Source organism: Brachyistius frenatus, unplaced genomic scaffold, assembly GCF_029030835.1.
Source record: "Brachyistius frenatus isolate BFR_SWC_R1_liver_20210118 unplaced genomic scaffold, ASM2903083v1 Contig_287, whole genome shotgun sequence".
NCBI classification, from domain to species: Eukaryota; Metazoa; Chordata; class Actinopteri; family Embiotocidae; genus Brachyistius; species Brachyistius frenatus.
In genome coordinates, this window is record NW_027210886.1 from 58,696 (window position 1) to 75,007 (window position 16,312).

The 16,312-nt window shown below is 39.1% G+C and overlaps 1 protein-coding gene across 1 annotated transcript in view; it reads right to left on the reverse strand.

Moving 5' to 3' along the window:
• Nucleotides 1–16,312, reverse strand: part of LOC138635047 (uncharacterized) — a 99,722-nt gene that overhangs the window by 28,968 nt on the left and 54,442 nt on the right. Inside the window, exons 9-11 of the mRNA XM_069722354.1 lie at nucleotides 14,369–14,468; nucleotides 8,460–8,518; nucleotides 4,709–4,773 (exon numbers count right to left, since the gene is read on the reverse strand). Of these exons, the coding sequence (XP_069578455.1) occupies nucleotides 4,709–4,773; nucleotides 8,460–8,518; nucleotides 14,369–14,468 (224 nt within the window). The remainder of the gene's footprint in view (nucleotides 1–4,708; nucleotides 4,774–8,459; nucleotides 8,519–14,368; nucleotides 14,469–16,312) is intronic.

Sequence of the window (16,312 nt, forward strand, 5' to 3'; positions counted from 1 at the left end):
ATTAATTTTTTTCAAGACACATTTTTTATTCAGTACAAACTATAATTTAACTCTATCTTAAATACATACATTTTCTTGTGTTACAAGCAAAATGTGACTTAATTTAGGTCAATACAATAATGTTTTGTTTTAAAATATGCATTTCCTTCTGTTATGTATTAAAAAAATAAAACAAAAATACATAAATAAAACCTGACATTTTGCAGGCAGTAGAGCTAGCTAGTATGTGTATCACACATCAACACTTGAGGAAAAACACATAAAATGAGTAAATTCTGGTCTTTGATCTGTTTTTAAGCCTCCTGTAACATTAACCACATCAATGCTAACATACAACATGGTACATTTCTTTAAAACATGAGATAAGCAATGCAAAAGCCATCAAAAGTTTACCTCTGGTATTAAAACTTGGCTAGCCCTTTTTAAACAACCACAATGAATGTTACCTTATATTGAACCATTGCAAATGCGAGATTGGAAGTTAGCATCTGTTAAGTAATCTTTGTACTTGAATATTTCTTCAGCTACCTTTTCAAGAATATCTTTGTTTTTGAACTCAGTGACACATTTGACCTACACATCACATTTCCATGTTCTAAGTGCGGTTCAGTGTCAGAGGAGAATGTTGGTCCCTGAAACTCTCTGGAACGGAAGTTATTGTAGATGACCCATACAGTTGCCAAATCCTCAAGTTCTGCAGAAGATGTCAAGTTCACTTGTTCATCTCCATAGCGTCCGTCTTGGTCCTGCAATCTTAAATTCCATTTGAACTCAGACTTTTCGGACTTCATCCATTAGCTGCTCCATTGTCAGGACTTCCATCAGGCAGAATGAGCCTCCTGGTGTCATCAGGGTTCAGGATAACTTGCACCTTGGCTGGCCTTTTCACTGACCTGTCAGCCCATCCAAAAGGGTCTAGTAAAATCAAGAATAAAAAATGTATTCGATGCAGTACAAAATTGGCCATAACTAATTCACACTCAAAGATTCACTCTTCTGGTGAATAAGAAAGACATCTCCCAATAAATATTTATTATTTATGAAATCAATGTTTGTGTATGTTAAACTGCTAAGGCATTATGTCATCTTTAGAGTCCAATTCTTACTTTGAAAAAGGCAGAAAATGCTGTCTTTTTCTTTCATTATGTTAAGTGCCTGTACGCATAGAAGGAATAATAATTTATTTTGGGAGACAAGCTCAAAATCTACAAGTTCTACAGTACAATTTTTTTTTTGTAGTACGTCTTTCATGTCAAGAAAGTGGAAAGTGAGCTGCAACCACAAAAATAAGCTAGCATTGGATTTTACTTACAAAGAGTAGATGCTAGCTCTTGCAGAATAGTTTCTTCTACTTGACAGTTGCCATGTTGTGTAGTTAACCTGCTGTTAAATGTTCATACTAATTTAAACTACATTACAAATTCAACTGAAATTACATTTAAATACTACGTTGGTAAGTATACATCTGTGTAAGTTAAAAGCTTTTATATAAAGTGCTTCATTTCTATTTTGGATTTGTAAATTATATTTAAATATACAGGCAAATAATATTCACAGTTGTTAATTATGGTACTTACCAATTTCAGCAATATGGCTAAAGTTGATAACTTTTTAAACAAACCTGTGAACACAAAGAAAATGGTGAGATCTCACAATAGACTCAAATTAATTAACTGAGCCTTAGGTATACCGGTGGTTCTGTATTATACTCCATTATACTGACAGATGCAAGAATATAAATGTTTCCTCATTACTCAGCACTTTAATGCAGTCCTGCAACTTAATCCATGGTCATCATTTTTGGTTATGCATCAGAGAATAAAACTTTAATTCACATGTACTCATATTTGTATTACTAAATGCTGTTTCAAGAGGAAAACGGTAAAGATATCCACCGAAAAAAAAACCAATGAACTACAATCCCTTCCCTCCTCCCTCTGCTGCTGCACGGCTTCACTGGATCCCGTAGTGAGTGGCGCGGGACCCCGCCCCTCCCTCGGCTAAAACAGGTCTGGGCGCAGGCCGCGACAGGCCTTCTGCTAGTTTATTCAAGTGAGCCTTTCCATACAATCACAATGTTGTGCTTCCATGACAGCAAAATTGCATTAGCAACAATATTAACTTTGCACATGTCAACTGGAGGCAACCACAGCCTTGCAGTTAGCATGAGACAGCCATGCTACTAACATGGTTTAGCTAGGTTTGCTCACACACGTACGAAATACAAAGATAGTCTGTAAAGTATTTGTCCACGCTGCCACTAACCATGAAATGTTCACAAAACACAAATTCCCTTCAAAACAACACAATTCAAACTCTTACCTTGTTTAAAGGAGTTTTTTGATCCCGCAGAAGGTGCTGGCTTCCGAAGCAGGATGATTTGATGTGACGTGGAAACCTCTAGTTTAAAGTTAAAAAAAATACCCTTTAAGTAAAAGTACTGCTCTTCATTTACTTTGAGGGGAGTATGTTTTAGTTTTGGGCAAACTGAAAAACCCTGGTGTAAACCAGAAACCACAATTTTCACTTGGACTAAAGTACAAATTCACTTTAAGTCAATGCCACCGACGTTTGACTTTTTTCAGTGCAGGGGGGTTAGTAAACCCTCTGTTACTGCATCACCCTCCTCTGTGAGAACAGCCCGTTAGTGAGGCAGGCGTCCCCTGCAGCAAACACAGAAAGGAATGGTGCAAACTATCCAGCATCCCAGGGAGGATTCTGGTTGACACATGTGTCATGGCTTTTTTTTTAGGGGTATACCAAACACTGATGTGTACACTGAAATGTGCAGATACATGGAAGAAAAAGTGATCCCAATGAGTGAGGACCCTTTGTTTTGGTGGAAAAAAAGTTAAAGCACATTCTCAGTGCTCAGAAAACTGAAAAAAATATAGCTTGGAACTGTTGCAACCTCTGTTCCAGTAGAGAGGCTGTTTTCAAAGGCAGGAGAGACAATTAGTCAGAGGTGAAATCAGCTTAAACCTACAAATGTTAACACGTTACTTTTCCTGAGCACCAATCTAAAATAAAAAGTAAAATTACAAATTTCAAGATATATCACTTGACAGCACTAAGGAATTGTGAGAATGTAGGAAAAGGTAACCTTTTTCATTATCAAAATGTAATTGATTATGTAAAACGATGTAAATAAGTTGCCCGGATCTTTCTGTTGGAATCTTTCTGTTTGGAATTCTAAGAAATGTCCGATTGCAAGGAAATTCACATTTTTTTTCCCAAACATTGTTGTATGGAAGCTTAAATGTTGAAAAACTCAAGTAGAAAATGCCATGGCCTGTTAAACATGAAGATTAAGAAATCGTAAAAAGCGCAAATGTGCACAATTTGTTCTTGGTATTTCAAAAAAATTTACAATTTATTGATTTATTACTTTTACTTAATCTTTTACATTTATTTGCACATTTTTGCATTTTTATTTAATGTAATCAAATATAGTTTTACAATAAATGTGTTAATAATGGCCAGTATGTGTCATGTGCTTTCCCTTAATGTAAGTGTAAGGAACTTTTTTTTCCCAAAAATATCATTATTATGAAAACTCACATACCCATTTAAGAAAGTATCGGTATCAGTATTGGTAAAATTCGAACTAAAAGTATTGGTATCAGTATCAGTAAAGTTCGAACTAAAAGTATTGGTATCAGTATCAGTAAAGTTCGAACTAAAAGTATCGGTATCGCATTGAACTTAAAAAGTCTGGTATCGCCCATCCCTAGCGTTAACGTGTGGAAATGATGATGTTGATCAGGAGACGACACTTGGAATACTTCCTCATGAAGGTTGTTGATCCTCCTGCTAAGTGCACCTCACTGGTCTGCGTTTGTGGAACTTTTTGATTGCACCTCACACAGTAGTAATTAATAATAGCATAATTTTCTAAATTTCCAAATCTGACTTAAATTGTTGTTTTGAGATAATTCATACTGTGTCAGCTACGACCGCCTTACAGCCTTCATCCAAACCATGCAGTTTCATATCTGCCTTCCACAACAGCTGCTTTTTATATGCTCTTAACTTTTATGGACATTTCAAACACAACCCCATTGTTATTACCTAACAAAGTCTAATACTCTGATACCTTATGGAATTACCCATAAAATCTGTTTTCAATAACAAGCCACCTTTCAGTGAAATGCTGAATCTAAAACTGATGTTCCCAAAAGTATAACAAATCTTTTACTTGAAAGTGTTTCAACAAATGAGACAATGGAGACCCCCAGGAAGCTGAAAGCTTCATTAAACCTAATGATGAGTGAGCCTCAAAGACAGTCATCCTCCAATTTCCCTGCCACCATAATCCCTGGCTGTCTGCCTGTGCAGAGGTTCCGGCCGTTGTTCACAGAAATAGTCCAGTGTCCTGCGGTGCTCACCTCGGGGTGTTAATACAACAGATGGTCTCCTGGGGGAACCAGTGTCTGCCACAGTGCAGGAGCTGAGAAGCTCCCCGGTGGTATTTTGTCAGAGTCAGAATTACTTTCTTGTGTGCTAGCTGAGAAGTTCAGCCTTCAACCATTTGCTTATCTCACATTGTAGCCAGTACATTTATAGTTTGTAATTATTTTTCCAAGAAAATGGCTGAAAGAGAGGATAACTCTCAAAGATAATGAAATCTGAAAAGATATAGAAGCTTATGAATATTTATTAAAGGGGAGATATTTATCAATAAAAAAGCAGGACCAAATGTGCTCACCAGAGGATGTTGAGCACTGTGCAGGTTGTCAGACCTCCGAGCACGGCTCTCCGGAACCACAGGATCTGGACATGAAGACAACAGAGGACATGGTGAGCAGCATCCTGCTACAGCAGACAGACAATAAGACAGTATGATCATATCAGTACACCCTGCTCATCACTACAAATATTACTCATCATATAAATGACCCATTTGGTGAAGTCGGGTCTCTTTTGGTCCTTTTTGGTCGCTCCGATCATCCGTACCGTAACACCACGGATAACCGCACACTTCAAATCCTAGCAGCGACTAGCTGGACTGGTTTGGTTTTAACACATGACACGGTGGTAAAATGTTAAAAACACGAGAACATGGATATCTTTGTTCATCAGATATCTTAGTTCCAACCAGACTGAGCTAGCTGAGCAGTTTAGTGTTTCTATGTGCTGTATTTATTCAGTTGGAGACTAGAAATCCTCTCTGTTACTAGGTGGTTGCTAAAGGTCAGATTAGACTTTATTAATACCACAGTGGGGAAATTTTGTAGTCCCAGCATCATATACATTACATTACATTTCATTTAATTTCATTTCATTTAGCTGATGCTTTTATCCAAAGCGACTTACAATAAGTGCATTTCAACCATGAGGGTACAAATTCAGAACAACAACAATTAAGAAAGTACAATTTTCTTCAAGATAGCCAAACTTCAAAGTGCTATAAGTAAGTGCCATTTTAAGTGCTACTAAAGTGCTACCTATTCAAGGTAAAGTCAGAAGAGTTGTGTTTTTAGTTTGCGGCGGAAGATGTACAGACTTTCTGCTGTCCTAATGTCATTGGGGAGCTCATTCCACCATTTAGGAGCCTGGACAGCAAATAGTCTTGATTTTGTGAGTGTTTAGCTCGCAGTGAGGGAGCAACCAGCCGATTGGCAGATGCAGAGCGGAGTGAACGGGCTAAGGTGTAAGGTTTGACCATGTCCTGGATGTAGACTTGACCCGATCTCTCACGCAAGTACCAATGTTTTTAAACGGATGCGGGCAGCTACTGGGCGACAATAGTATAAACAAATTTACAAATACGTATGAAATAAACAAAATACGATATATATATTTTTTTATTATTTTAGAAAAAATAAGAGCAATAAAAGACTAGATACACACAAATAAAATAAAATAAAGTAAAGATAAATAAATACAGCTTGGACGATAAATGGAAAGTGACAGGTGTTGTGCTCTCCATCGTCTTCATCAGGTGGGAGGTTAAGGCTACAGGTCTGAAGTGATTTTAGCTCCTTGGGGTGTGCAGTCTTTGGGACTGTTGAAAAACAGGTTTAGTTCATTGACCCGTAGTTTGTTGGCCCATGCCTAAGTCTCCAGGTTCTGGGCCCCTCCCACCACCGCTGCTGACGCCTGTGATGGTTTTAAGGCCTCTCCAGACCTCACGTGCGTTGTTCTGCTGGAGACGCTCCTCCAGCTTCCTTCTGTAGCAGTCCTTCCCTTTCCTTATCTCCCTCCCTCAGACTACTTCCTGGAGTAGTAAACATTGTATTTGAGTCTACTGATTGTTTCCTAGTTGTTCGTCACACCCCATGTGTTGCTATGGAAACGGAGATCACACTAACAAAAAGTTTTATATTTTGAGAGTGAATTGCTCCACAACATGAAAACATTTAGATTACATGTTTTATTTAGGTGGTAACTTGTTGTTTAATCAAAGTATTACACACGAGGGTGTGTTTTAATGTCATTATTGGCACAACAATGATGCGGTCATTCTATAAGCATCAATAATGACATTAAAAAATGTCCTCCTGTTTAATATTGTATTAGCTGGCCTGAGCAGCACATACAATCCAAACTTCATCTGGCTGTTGCTTCTGTTTCAGTCTTTGCTGCACTGACTGCACATGATGCTTGTGAGATCTCTTTAAGGCTCATCAGTGACAGAGAGGAAGTCGTTTTTACTCTCGCTGAGTACGACCTTACACAAAATAGCCTCGTTTAATGCAAAACATCTGTCTTCAGAGACACTTTGAAGACAATGACCTCAAAACACAGAAATCACTGCATAGATGATGATATGTTTCGTAGTGTTTTAACCAGTCAGACACAGGTGGTTATTTATAAGAAGCGTGATGTGTTATTCTGACAATGTCAGTGAGAAATTACAGTAGCAAAACTGCAGTCTTGCATTCAGTGACAGCAAGGCGGGAGAATAATTACATCAGGGTACTTATTTGTCTTCAAAGCAGTAAGTGTGTTTCCACCCGCCTATTTTTATGCACATTTTCAATTTGAGCGGTGTGTGCAGTGGAAACAGACTTTGCATTTAAATCATCATGTACATAAAGCATGTGACTAACATCAGAGCTGTGTGGATCACATAAAGCGAACATAAATAGCACATTTCCATTGGGTTTTCCACAGCGGCCGGGAACAGAAAAAAACACAAGTTTGCATTTGCATTTTCCAGTTTTCCAGAAATGAACTGGACTTTTTACAGTTTATTCTGTGAGATGTAGTTTCTTACTGTCAGACTTTCAGTAGTGCATCTTCATTATTGACATTACTTCAGTGAATACTTTGTAAAACGTAATTTTTGTCTCATATTGAAGAGAGCGTTAACCCATTAGTGAATAATACTTTCTGTATTTTAATCTGTTTGGAAACAACTTTTAAATAAATATGTGCTTTTTCATGCATCCACACATTATTCAGAGACACAAACCTGTCCGACATAAGACTAAACCATGGGGCAGGGAAAGAGCTGTGACCCAACCAGCAGCACTTCTGACCCGACCAATAAAAACTGACCCGGCCAGCAGGCAGGGTGAGAGGCCTGATGAGACAGCCAACGCCAAGCTGCTGTTTTTTTTCCATACAAAACCCATCCAGTGAAAATCTCCACAAAATGTAATTGAATTTGTTTCAATAAGAATGTATGTGTGTATATTTATGCTGCTTGCATGATGCTGACCACTGGACTTATCCAGCCATATCAGCCAGTCTGTCCAAGAGCTCTGCAGTTCCTCTGCTCCCCACATGTCTTACTTCATCTTTCTGAGGGCCTGATTTACTAAGATCTCAAATAAAAGGTCTGATTTACTAAAGGTCTGTGTGTGTAAAATACCGTGCAAACTTCACACCACCAGCAAAAAAATTTCCAAACTGATCTACTAACGACGTGCAGTGAGAATTGCGTCTTTCAAATGTGCAGTTTAACACACGTTGTCCATTTTGCGTGTTTGTCTGCATGCATATGTAATATTGGGTGTTTCTGCTTGAAGGTACAAAATACTGAAGGGAACATGCAAATAGAACTGAAAGTAGAAACAAGAGAAGTGAGTGTTGTGTATTTTAGTACGACTGAAGGTATTAATCAGATGCGCAAATATGGAGAGACGGCTGCTCTTATTGTGGTGAAAAGGAGATGCAGGAAATCAAAGAATACATAGAGAACGTGTTTTTACACCCGTTAAACATTTATGGGATGTCCAAGCAGCGATACGCTGGAACGACCCAGAGGCAGGACAATGCTGAGTCATAAGAAGTTTTTTAATTGCTGGTATTTTGTGGCTCCTCCTTGTTGTTGGCTGTCAATCATCATTCAGTTCATTCTCTAAAATATCATCGCTGGACAAACGATATATCCTCACTGCATGTCGTTAGTAGATCAGCTTAGACATTTTTTTGTGGGTGATGTGAAGTTTGCACGTGATTTTACACACACAGAGGAACCAAAACCAACACGACGGGATGAGACTCACCTGAGTTCGGTTGTGTGAAATCTGGGAGAAGAGCAGCGGCATCACGTTTACGATCCCTCCTGTTGAGACATAACCAGAGCAGCAGGTCATCCTCATACATATTCATATGGTTTATCCATCTATGGGCTTCTTTCACTGCCCCACAATTTTATTTCATTCACTTAATGTCACAGCAGAGGGACTTCAATATTAATATATAATCTAAGAAGTTAGAGTCATAATCACGGTCACATAAAAAGATTTCTGACCATCAAAATGCTAAAAAGAATACCCTCCTACTACAGGAAAACAAATCCAAAATTATTAAATTAGTGGCCTTATGAATTTCTTATTGACCTAATATTATTTTTAACAACTTGTCTGAAGCCAATACGCTTAAAATGAAGAAAGTTAAAGCCAATGACCTTTAACTAGTGTCAGTCCGAATGTGATTTACTCTATTAGTCATATATCTTGTATGTGGACAAAATTCAGTTCACGTTTCATCATGTGAGGCTACACAGAGCAGCGTTTCTCTTATATAGGCTCTACATCTCAGTGTTCCCCCCCCCAAAAAAATAATTTATTTATGGTGCGCAGACACAATATCAACACCGACTTACAATTGTTCTATTCTTTTTTTCTACTATTTAAAATGGTGAACTATTTCTCTCTTTGTCTCCTGTTGTTGGATTTTCCCTTCAGAGAAGTTGTACTCAGGTCAACAGTGGGCAGAGAAGTTGTTTCTGGCTGCGGAGGAAGGCCGATTGAAATTTAGTATCAGTGTGTAATGTGTGCTAACACATCATACTTGTTTAACGAGAATCGGAGTCAAGATGCAGCAAACATCCATCTGTATCCAGACAGTGAGACCCTGAAGGAAATAGCTCAATAAACACAAAGTTGTTGCCATGACAACAGACAATGTTTCACATCTGGATGTTGCTGCAAAGAAGTCTGTATACTGGAATGTATTAATAGCACGTCAGTATAGTATGTTAGTCTGGATACTGGAACGTATTAAATAGCACGTTAGTTTGGATACTGGAACGTATTAAATAGTACGTTAGTCTGGATACTGCACCATATTAAATAGCACGTTAGTATAGTACTTTAGTCGGGATACTGGAACGTATTAAATAGCACGTTCGTCTGGATACAAGAATGTATTAAATGGTACGTTAGTCTGGATACTGGAACATATTAAATAGTATGTTAGTCTGGATACTGGATCGTGTTAAATAGCACGTTAGTACAGTAGGTTAGTCTGGAAACTGGAACGTATTAAATAGTATGTTAGTCTGGATACTGCAACATATTAAATAGTACTTTAGTCTGGCGTGTTAAATAGTACGTTAGTCTGGATACTGGAACTTATTAAATAGACCGTTAGTCTTGATACTAGAATGTATTAAATAGTACGTTAGTCTTGATACTGGACCGTGTTAAATAGCATGTTAGTATAGTACATTAGTTTGTATACTGTAACGTAATAAATAGCACGTTAGTATAGTATGTTAGTCTGGATACTGGAACCTATTAAATAGTACGTTAGTCTGGATACTGGAACGTATTAAATAGGATGTTAATCTGCATACTTGAACGTATTAAATAGTCCGTTTGTCTGGCCTATTAAACAGTACGTTAGTCTGGATACAGGAACGTATTAAATAGTACGTTAGTCTGGATACTGGAACGTATTAAATAGCACGTTAGTCTGGATACTGGAACGTGTTAAATAATACGTTACTCTGGATACTGGAACGTATTAAATAGCACGTTAGTCTGGATACTGGAACCTATTAAATTGTACGTTAGTCTGGATACTGGAACGTATTAAATAGAACGTTAATCTGGATACTTGAATGTATTAAATAGTCCGTTTGTCTGTCCTATTAAACAGTACGTTAGTCTGGATACTGGAATGTATTAAATAGCACGTTAGTATTGTACGTTAGTCTGGATACTGGAACGTATTTAACTATGTTAGTCTGGATACTGGAACGTATTAAATAGCACGTTAGTCTGGATACTGGAACGTATTAAATAGCATGTTAGTATAGTACGTTAGTCTGGATACTGGAACCTATTATATAGTACGTTAGTCTGGATACTGGAACGTATTAAATAGCACGTTAGTATTGTACGTTAGTCTGGATACTGGAACGTATTTAACTACGTTAGTCTGGATACTGGAACGCAGGGCAAGTGAACCTTTGAGCCTAATTTGAAGATATTACCTGAATGTGTTCCTGTGACAACTCATTCAGGAGGGAAGTGAACAGACAGAAAACACAATGCTGTCGCCTGCGTCACACACTCACACAATATACTGCAGGTTAGAGGTCAGGACTTTAGTAAGGGTTGGACTAAACACATACATAATATTTAACTGCAACTTTCCAAACTGTAATGATCAGTAAATACAGCCAGCATAACAGGAAGCTAACGTTTCACAGTAAATTGAATTAGTCACACTTGAATTAGTCAAGCTGGTTTTAGTGGGTAGTTTTAGAGTCTCAGCGTCTGAATGTTGTTGGAGAAGCTTTTAAATCCTGAACAGACTTCTAGACTAAAAGCATTCTTTATTCTAATCCTGAAAAAAAATCTTTCAAATTGTTCTATTTATTGTTCCAAACAACTGGCGATGATAAACTGCAAAGCAACTGTCAGATCGGGCAGTTTGCATGTTTAAATGGCCTCTGAAGTAATGGAAGCTGTTAGAAGTCGAGTCAGAGCTGTCACAGCAATGCTAATGAAACAGACTGATCACCACACTCAGGCTGCCACAGCTCATCTGTTGCTGTGACCACAGCAAGTGAAAGTGCTGCTGGTGGTGGGGATGAAAAAAACTTTGGACTGGATGGCAAACACACACACACACACACACACACACACACACACACACACACACACACACACACACACACACACACACACACACACACACACACACACACACACACACACACACACACACACACACACACACACACACACACACACACACACACACGATGTCAGACTGCTTTATCCATGCAGCTATCTCCATCTATTAAAAACAGGTATCTTGTAGTTAAACACTGGTTGGGGGCAGAGCTTATTTTACTCTTATGTAGGATTGAAAATTACTCTGAAAAATAATTTTGAAGGTTTTATTTTGCAAAGCAAAGCCCAAAATTTGTTGGAGACATGACTTTAAAATATTAAAGTCATTTGTGAAGGTCCAACACACACTGTATATTGTGTATAAAGAGGGACAACATGACATTGCTCCAATGCAGTAGTGACCGGTGGGGTTATCAAAAATATGTATTATCTAACATCTTTTCACACCTGGTATTAAAAAGCATCTGCATATGATTCTCCAGTGACCACTTGAGATTTGACCTTACTTCCTCACTGTATATGTAAATAAACACGTACATCATGTAAATAAACACGTACATCATGTAAATAAAAACACACAGGAATGTGAGCAGAGAGGAAGCAACAGTTATTTAACAAAAAGAGACTCTTTCTCATTTTAATGTGCTCTAAAATTAGCCTACTAATGAAATGTTTCGCATCTGAAAGTTTTTACTGTCAATTATTCCATCAAATATTTTGTAATTAGGTTTGTCAGGCTCCAATTGTTGGATTTATTTCATTTTGTACTCAAAATACAAAGAAAACACGAAATTCTTTCTGAAACTCTTTTGGGAAAATTTAACTATCTGACCACTAGTTTGTAATTTGTGGCCCTATCATGGCAGTTCAGGCTCAGATTATTAATTTAATCCCGATGGTTTGCCTCTCAAACCATCGGTTGCATGCAACCCTCTGACCCTCTGTCAATGCTGCGGTGGATAAATGCAGCACGCGAGGCGCCTCCTCTTTCACTAACAACAAAATGAACAAACTCTGAAACTGACCCAGCGTCAGGTAGACAGCCTGTGTGTTTCTACAGTAAACAGCTGCTTTACAGCCACCGGCTCAGTCTGCAGTAAATCTCTCCTACTTCCTGTACGGTTCAGCTGCACTCGACACAGTCACACAGGATTGCCTTTTTTTTGGATGTTATTTCTGATGCTTACACAGACGACTTCAGTTGAGTTGGTAAGTTGCTAACGCAGACAGAATGTGGACGTATCAGGAAGTGGTCTGAGCAGAGCGGATTTTTATGAGTCTTCAGTGTGTCTGATTCTTTATGTAGAGAGCGAACCACTAGTGATTAGATTACCCACAATGCATTTGTGGCCTCAGATAAGGTGACCAGATCCCCAAAAAACAATTGTGGGGCAAAGACTGGGACAAGTTACAGAAATCGTATGTGGTGCTATTTTACCAGCACAGTCTACTGACCTGTCTGGTTGGGAGTTTCCTGTTGTAGCAGCATCTCCAGGTTTTAGAAAAGCATCTGTCCTGTAGTATTAACTTCTGAAGACTCGAACCAAACTAAATGTGGGACATTGTCTCTGTAGGTGGGATGCAAGACAAGGGACAAAAATGCTGTGCAGTCCCATATAAAGAGGGAAACCTGGTCCCAGTAGCCTCAGAGAACTACTAATTTATTGGGAGAAGTTCTGTGGCTAGCAAGCAGTGAGCGTACATGCAATCAAAGACAGTCAAGTGAAGTTCAAGGGGTGTGTGCTAGGTTTTTAGAGAGGCAGGACCACAGACTGAATATAAAAGTATTCGTAGCTTCCAGGTGGGAAAAATAAGACCTATGCAGAAGTGTCTTAAACTGTAATACCACCAAGTGCCACTAGAGGTTGGCTCCAAAAAGCCTCCGGCTCCATAGACTCGCATTCAACTTCTCTCATCAAATACAAAGTGAATAAAATGTGTCCATCAGTTATCTTGGTGTTGTTAGCTAAAGTCACTCCTTCTTATTAGTTTTCTGGCGGTCCATCTGAAAATAATCCCTCATTCATTAGAAAATAAACTTTAAAAATACTTGTTTTTGGGGGCGTGTCTGTTTGATTGACAGGCCTGTGGTGCAGTCAGATTACAGCTATCGGTGGGCGGGACGTAGTATCATCAGGTTTCCAATCAGATCGGTCAGATCCAGCGCTGGCTCCTCCCCCAGCTCGTCCAAATATGGTCACTTCCTGCTCCAAACCGCTCCAAACTATCAAGATGGTGATGGACAGAATCTGAACTGGATGCTTCATAATAGGTAGGTAGGTAGGTATTTACTTTATTAATCCCTGAAGGGAAATTTTTAATGTTCACAAACCAACAATGACATCACTGATGGTTGACGATGGGCAGGAGGTTGGATATCAGCATGTATCTGGGCACAGATATCACTATCACAAGGTGGTGGCTCCCATTTCTGAGATACGAGGGTGGCACCGAGCAGGAAGAAGCTATACCCTTTGTGAAGAACTAGTTTATCTCTTGATCAATGTCATCACTGGTCCGGGGGACCATCAGGTGTTTCTCCAATAATTTGTCACAAACTTTGAAATGTGATCTCTGCTAAAGTTTCAAGTGTGTAAAGAAGTCACAGACGCAGTAAAACTTCTGCTCACAAAAGCCTGTTTGCTTCAGCTGCTGATTTTCATCAGCAGAGTACTCACTCATTAAGGTTACAGCTTATCTGGGCTCTGTGCATGCCACAGTGCTGCGCAACAGGAACAGTCTCTGAACCTTCTAATCTACCCTGGTATGTGGTATGTATGTCATTTTTAAGAGATCTGTTTAAGCTGCACTGAACACAGTTAAATCAGCTTTTCTTATGGCTCCAGTTGGAGAAAAGGATCTTATGTACATTTATAGAGCAGTACAAGATTTCAGAGTCTGGTGGTAGGTGCACTGGAAGGTCCAACAATCATTAGCCTTCAGTGTGTTTAGCCTGGATAGAAAGGATGGTAGAGAAGGAGGCATTGATGGGGCCAAAGAGATGAAAAGATAGAGACAGAAAGAAGCAAAGAGATTCTCACCCAGAGCCACTGTCCCCATCAGGAAAGGTTTCCCCATCTGACTGAAGTCACTGCTGCTCTGAAGGCCAACCTCTGACCCCACTGCAAATGTCACAGCCACCTGAAACACACACACACACACACACACACACACACACACACACACACACACACACACACACACACACACACACACACACACACACACACACACACACACACACACACACACACACACACACACACACACACACACACACACACACTTACAACTCAGGTAATGGGCCTTTCTTCAAGGTCACAAAGTTAAAAGACAGTAAACATAAAAGTGTTCTCCCTGCAGGAAGATAATGAAATCAGTCACAGGAACAAAACAACGCAGGGCAGTGACATCCAAGAAACATTCATGTTTTCATCCAACAAACACTGGATGATGGATTTGGATGACTTGTTGTGGATTGCAGTGGCTGCTGCAGGTGAAGAAAGAACTTTTAAATCTTTTGGAAGCAGCTGAAATATAATTTGAAGCATTTCTTTTATAGAAATCGTCATCTGCTTTCAGCAGGGTCAGAAGTCTTCGGATTCTTCAAACAACCTTTGATCAACAGGTGGTGAAGTTTCTTTAGACCAAAAAAAAAAATAGTTGCAGGCTGGCAGAGTTCAGTGTGATGTACGATTTACTGCATGAGAGGAGTAAAGAAAATCTGAGTGTTGGTTTCCATGGAAAGATATCCTCCAAAAACTCCCTTTTTATCCAGAACTCCTCTGTGATTTACATAAACATCATCTCACCTTAAAAACTCATCATTACCACGCCTGGTGGGATGACAGAGATCATCACATTGGATATCAACTGATGCACAAGCTTTTTGTCTTGTTTCATCGAATAACCACATTCCATTTAATAAATCATTGTGGTGGCGGGGTGTGGTTAGCTCAGCTGCAGGGGAAAGAGAGTGGGGGGAGTGGTTCAGGGAACGGTGCCAGGAGAAGGATAAGTGGCACAGTTGAACTAAATCAGGATGATTTCTCTCCTTTTTAAGTGAGCAGGACCTGGAGAGGAGACAGAGATGGAACGGGTGCTCGGAGGCAGGGCAGGAGAGCACCGACACAGAGAACATTGGTGTGGGGTTAAGGGGAAATAAAAGGGCATTATCAACGAACTGTGACTCGGCGGGTCGTCTGTATCCACAAGGAACCCCATGGTAGCGCACGCATGCTACAATCATTTTTAGGGAATTTCCCTCCAGCAGGTGTCGTGTGCATCTCCAACAAGGTCACTTTAACCTATTCTTGAACCTGCAGTGACACTTGCTCACCGATGTGCTGCTGTCTCCCAGAGAATTGATGTGGAACCAGCTCCCAGTTTGTGTTCAGGGTCATAAACCTTCTCTAGCTTTAAGGTTAGACTCAAAACTTTCCTTTTTGATAAAGCTTATAGTTGGAGCTGCTCAGGTGAACCTGAACCATCTTGCAGTTCTGCTGTTATAGGCAGAGGTTGCTTGGGGACCTCCCATGATGCAGTGGGGTTCTTTCCGAGCACTCTTTCACTCTCTATAACTCATATCTCACCATTACATCTCATTAACTTCATACTTCTTCTTTCCCATAGTTTCTACTTATTGTCTGTTGTCTCTCCGTTCAGTTCCCTCCTTATGAGTGTTTTTACCTTTTTTTTTTTTTTTTAACATATTTTGAATGTCACACCTTTAAATTGATCACTGACAGAATTATACAAAACCACAACATAGTCAAAAGAAAAAGACCAAATTAAATCAAGAGTCATTATAGTGCAGTAGTATACACAAGTGAATCATGACATTGTTTTATTATTTGTTGAGCATTTACTTATTTTTATTTTTTTACATATGATTGATTTCTGTTATTACATATGTTAATCAAGTATCTAAAAAGTAATCAAAAAGTAATTTGATAACTTTTGTTGATATCTTCTATCTATGTTCT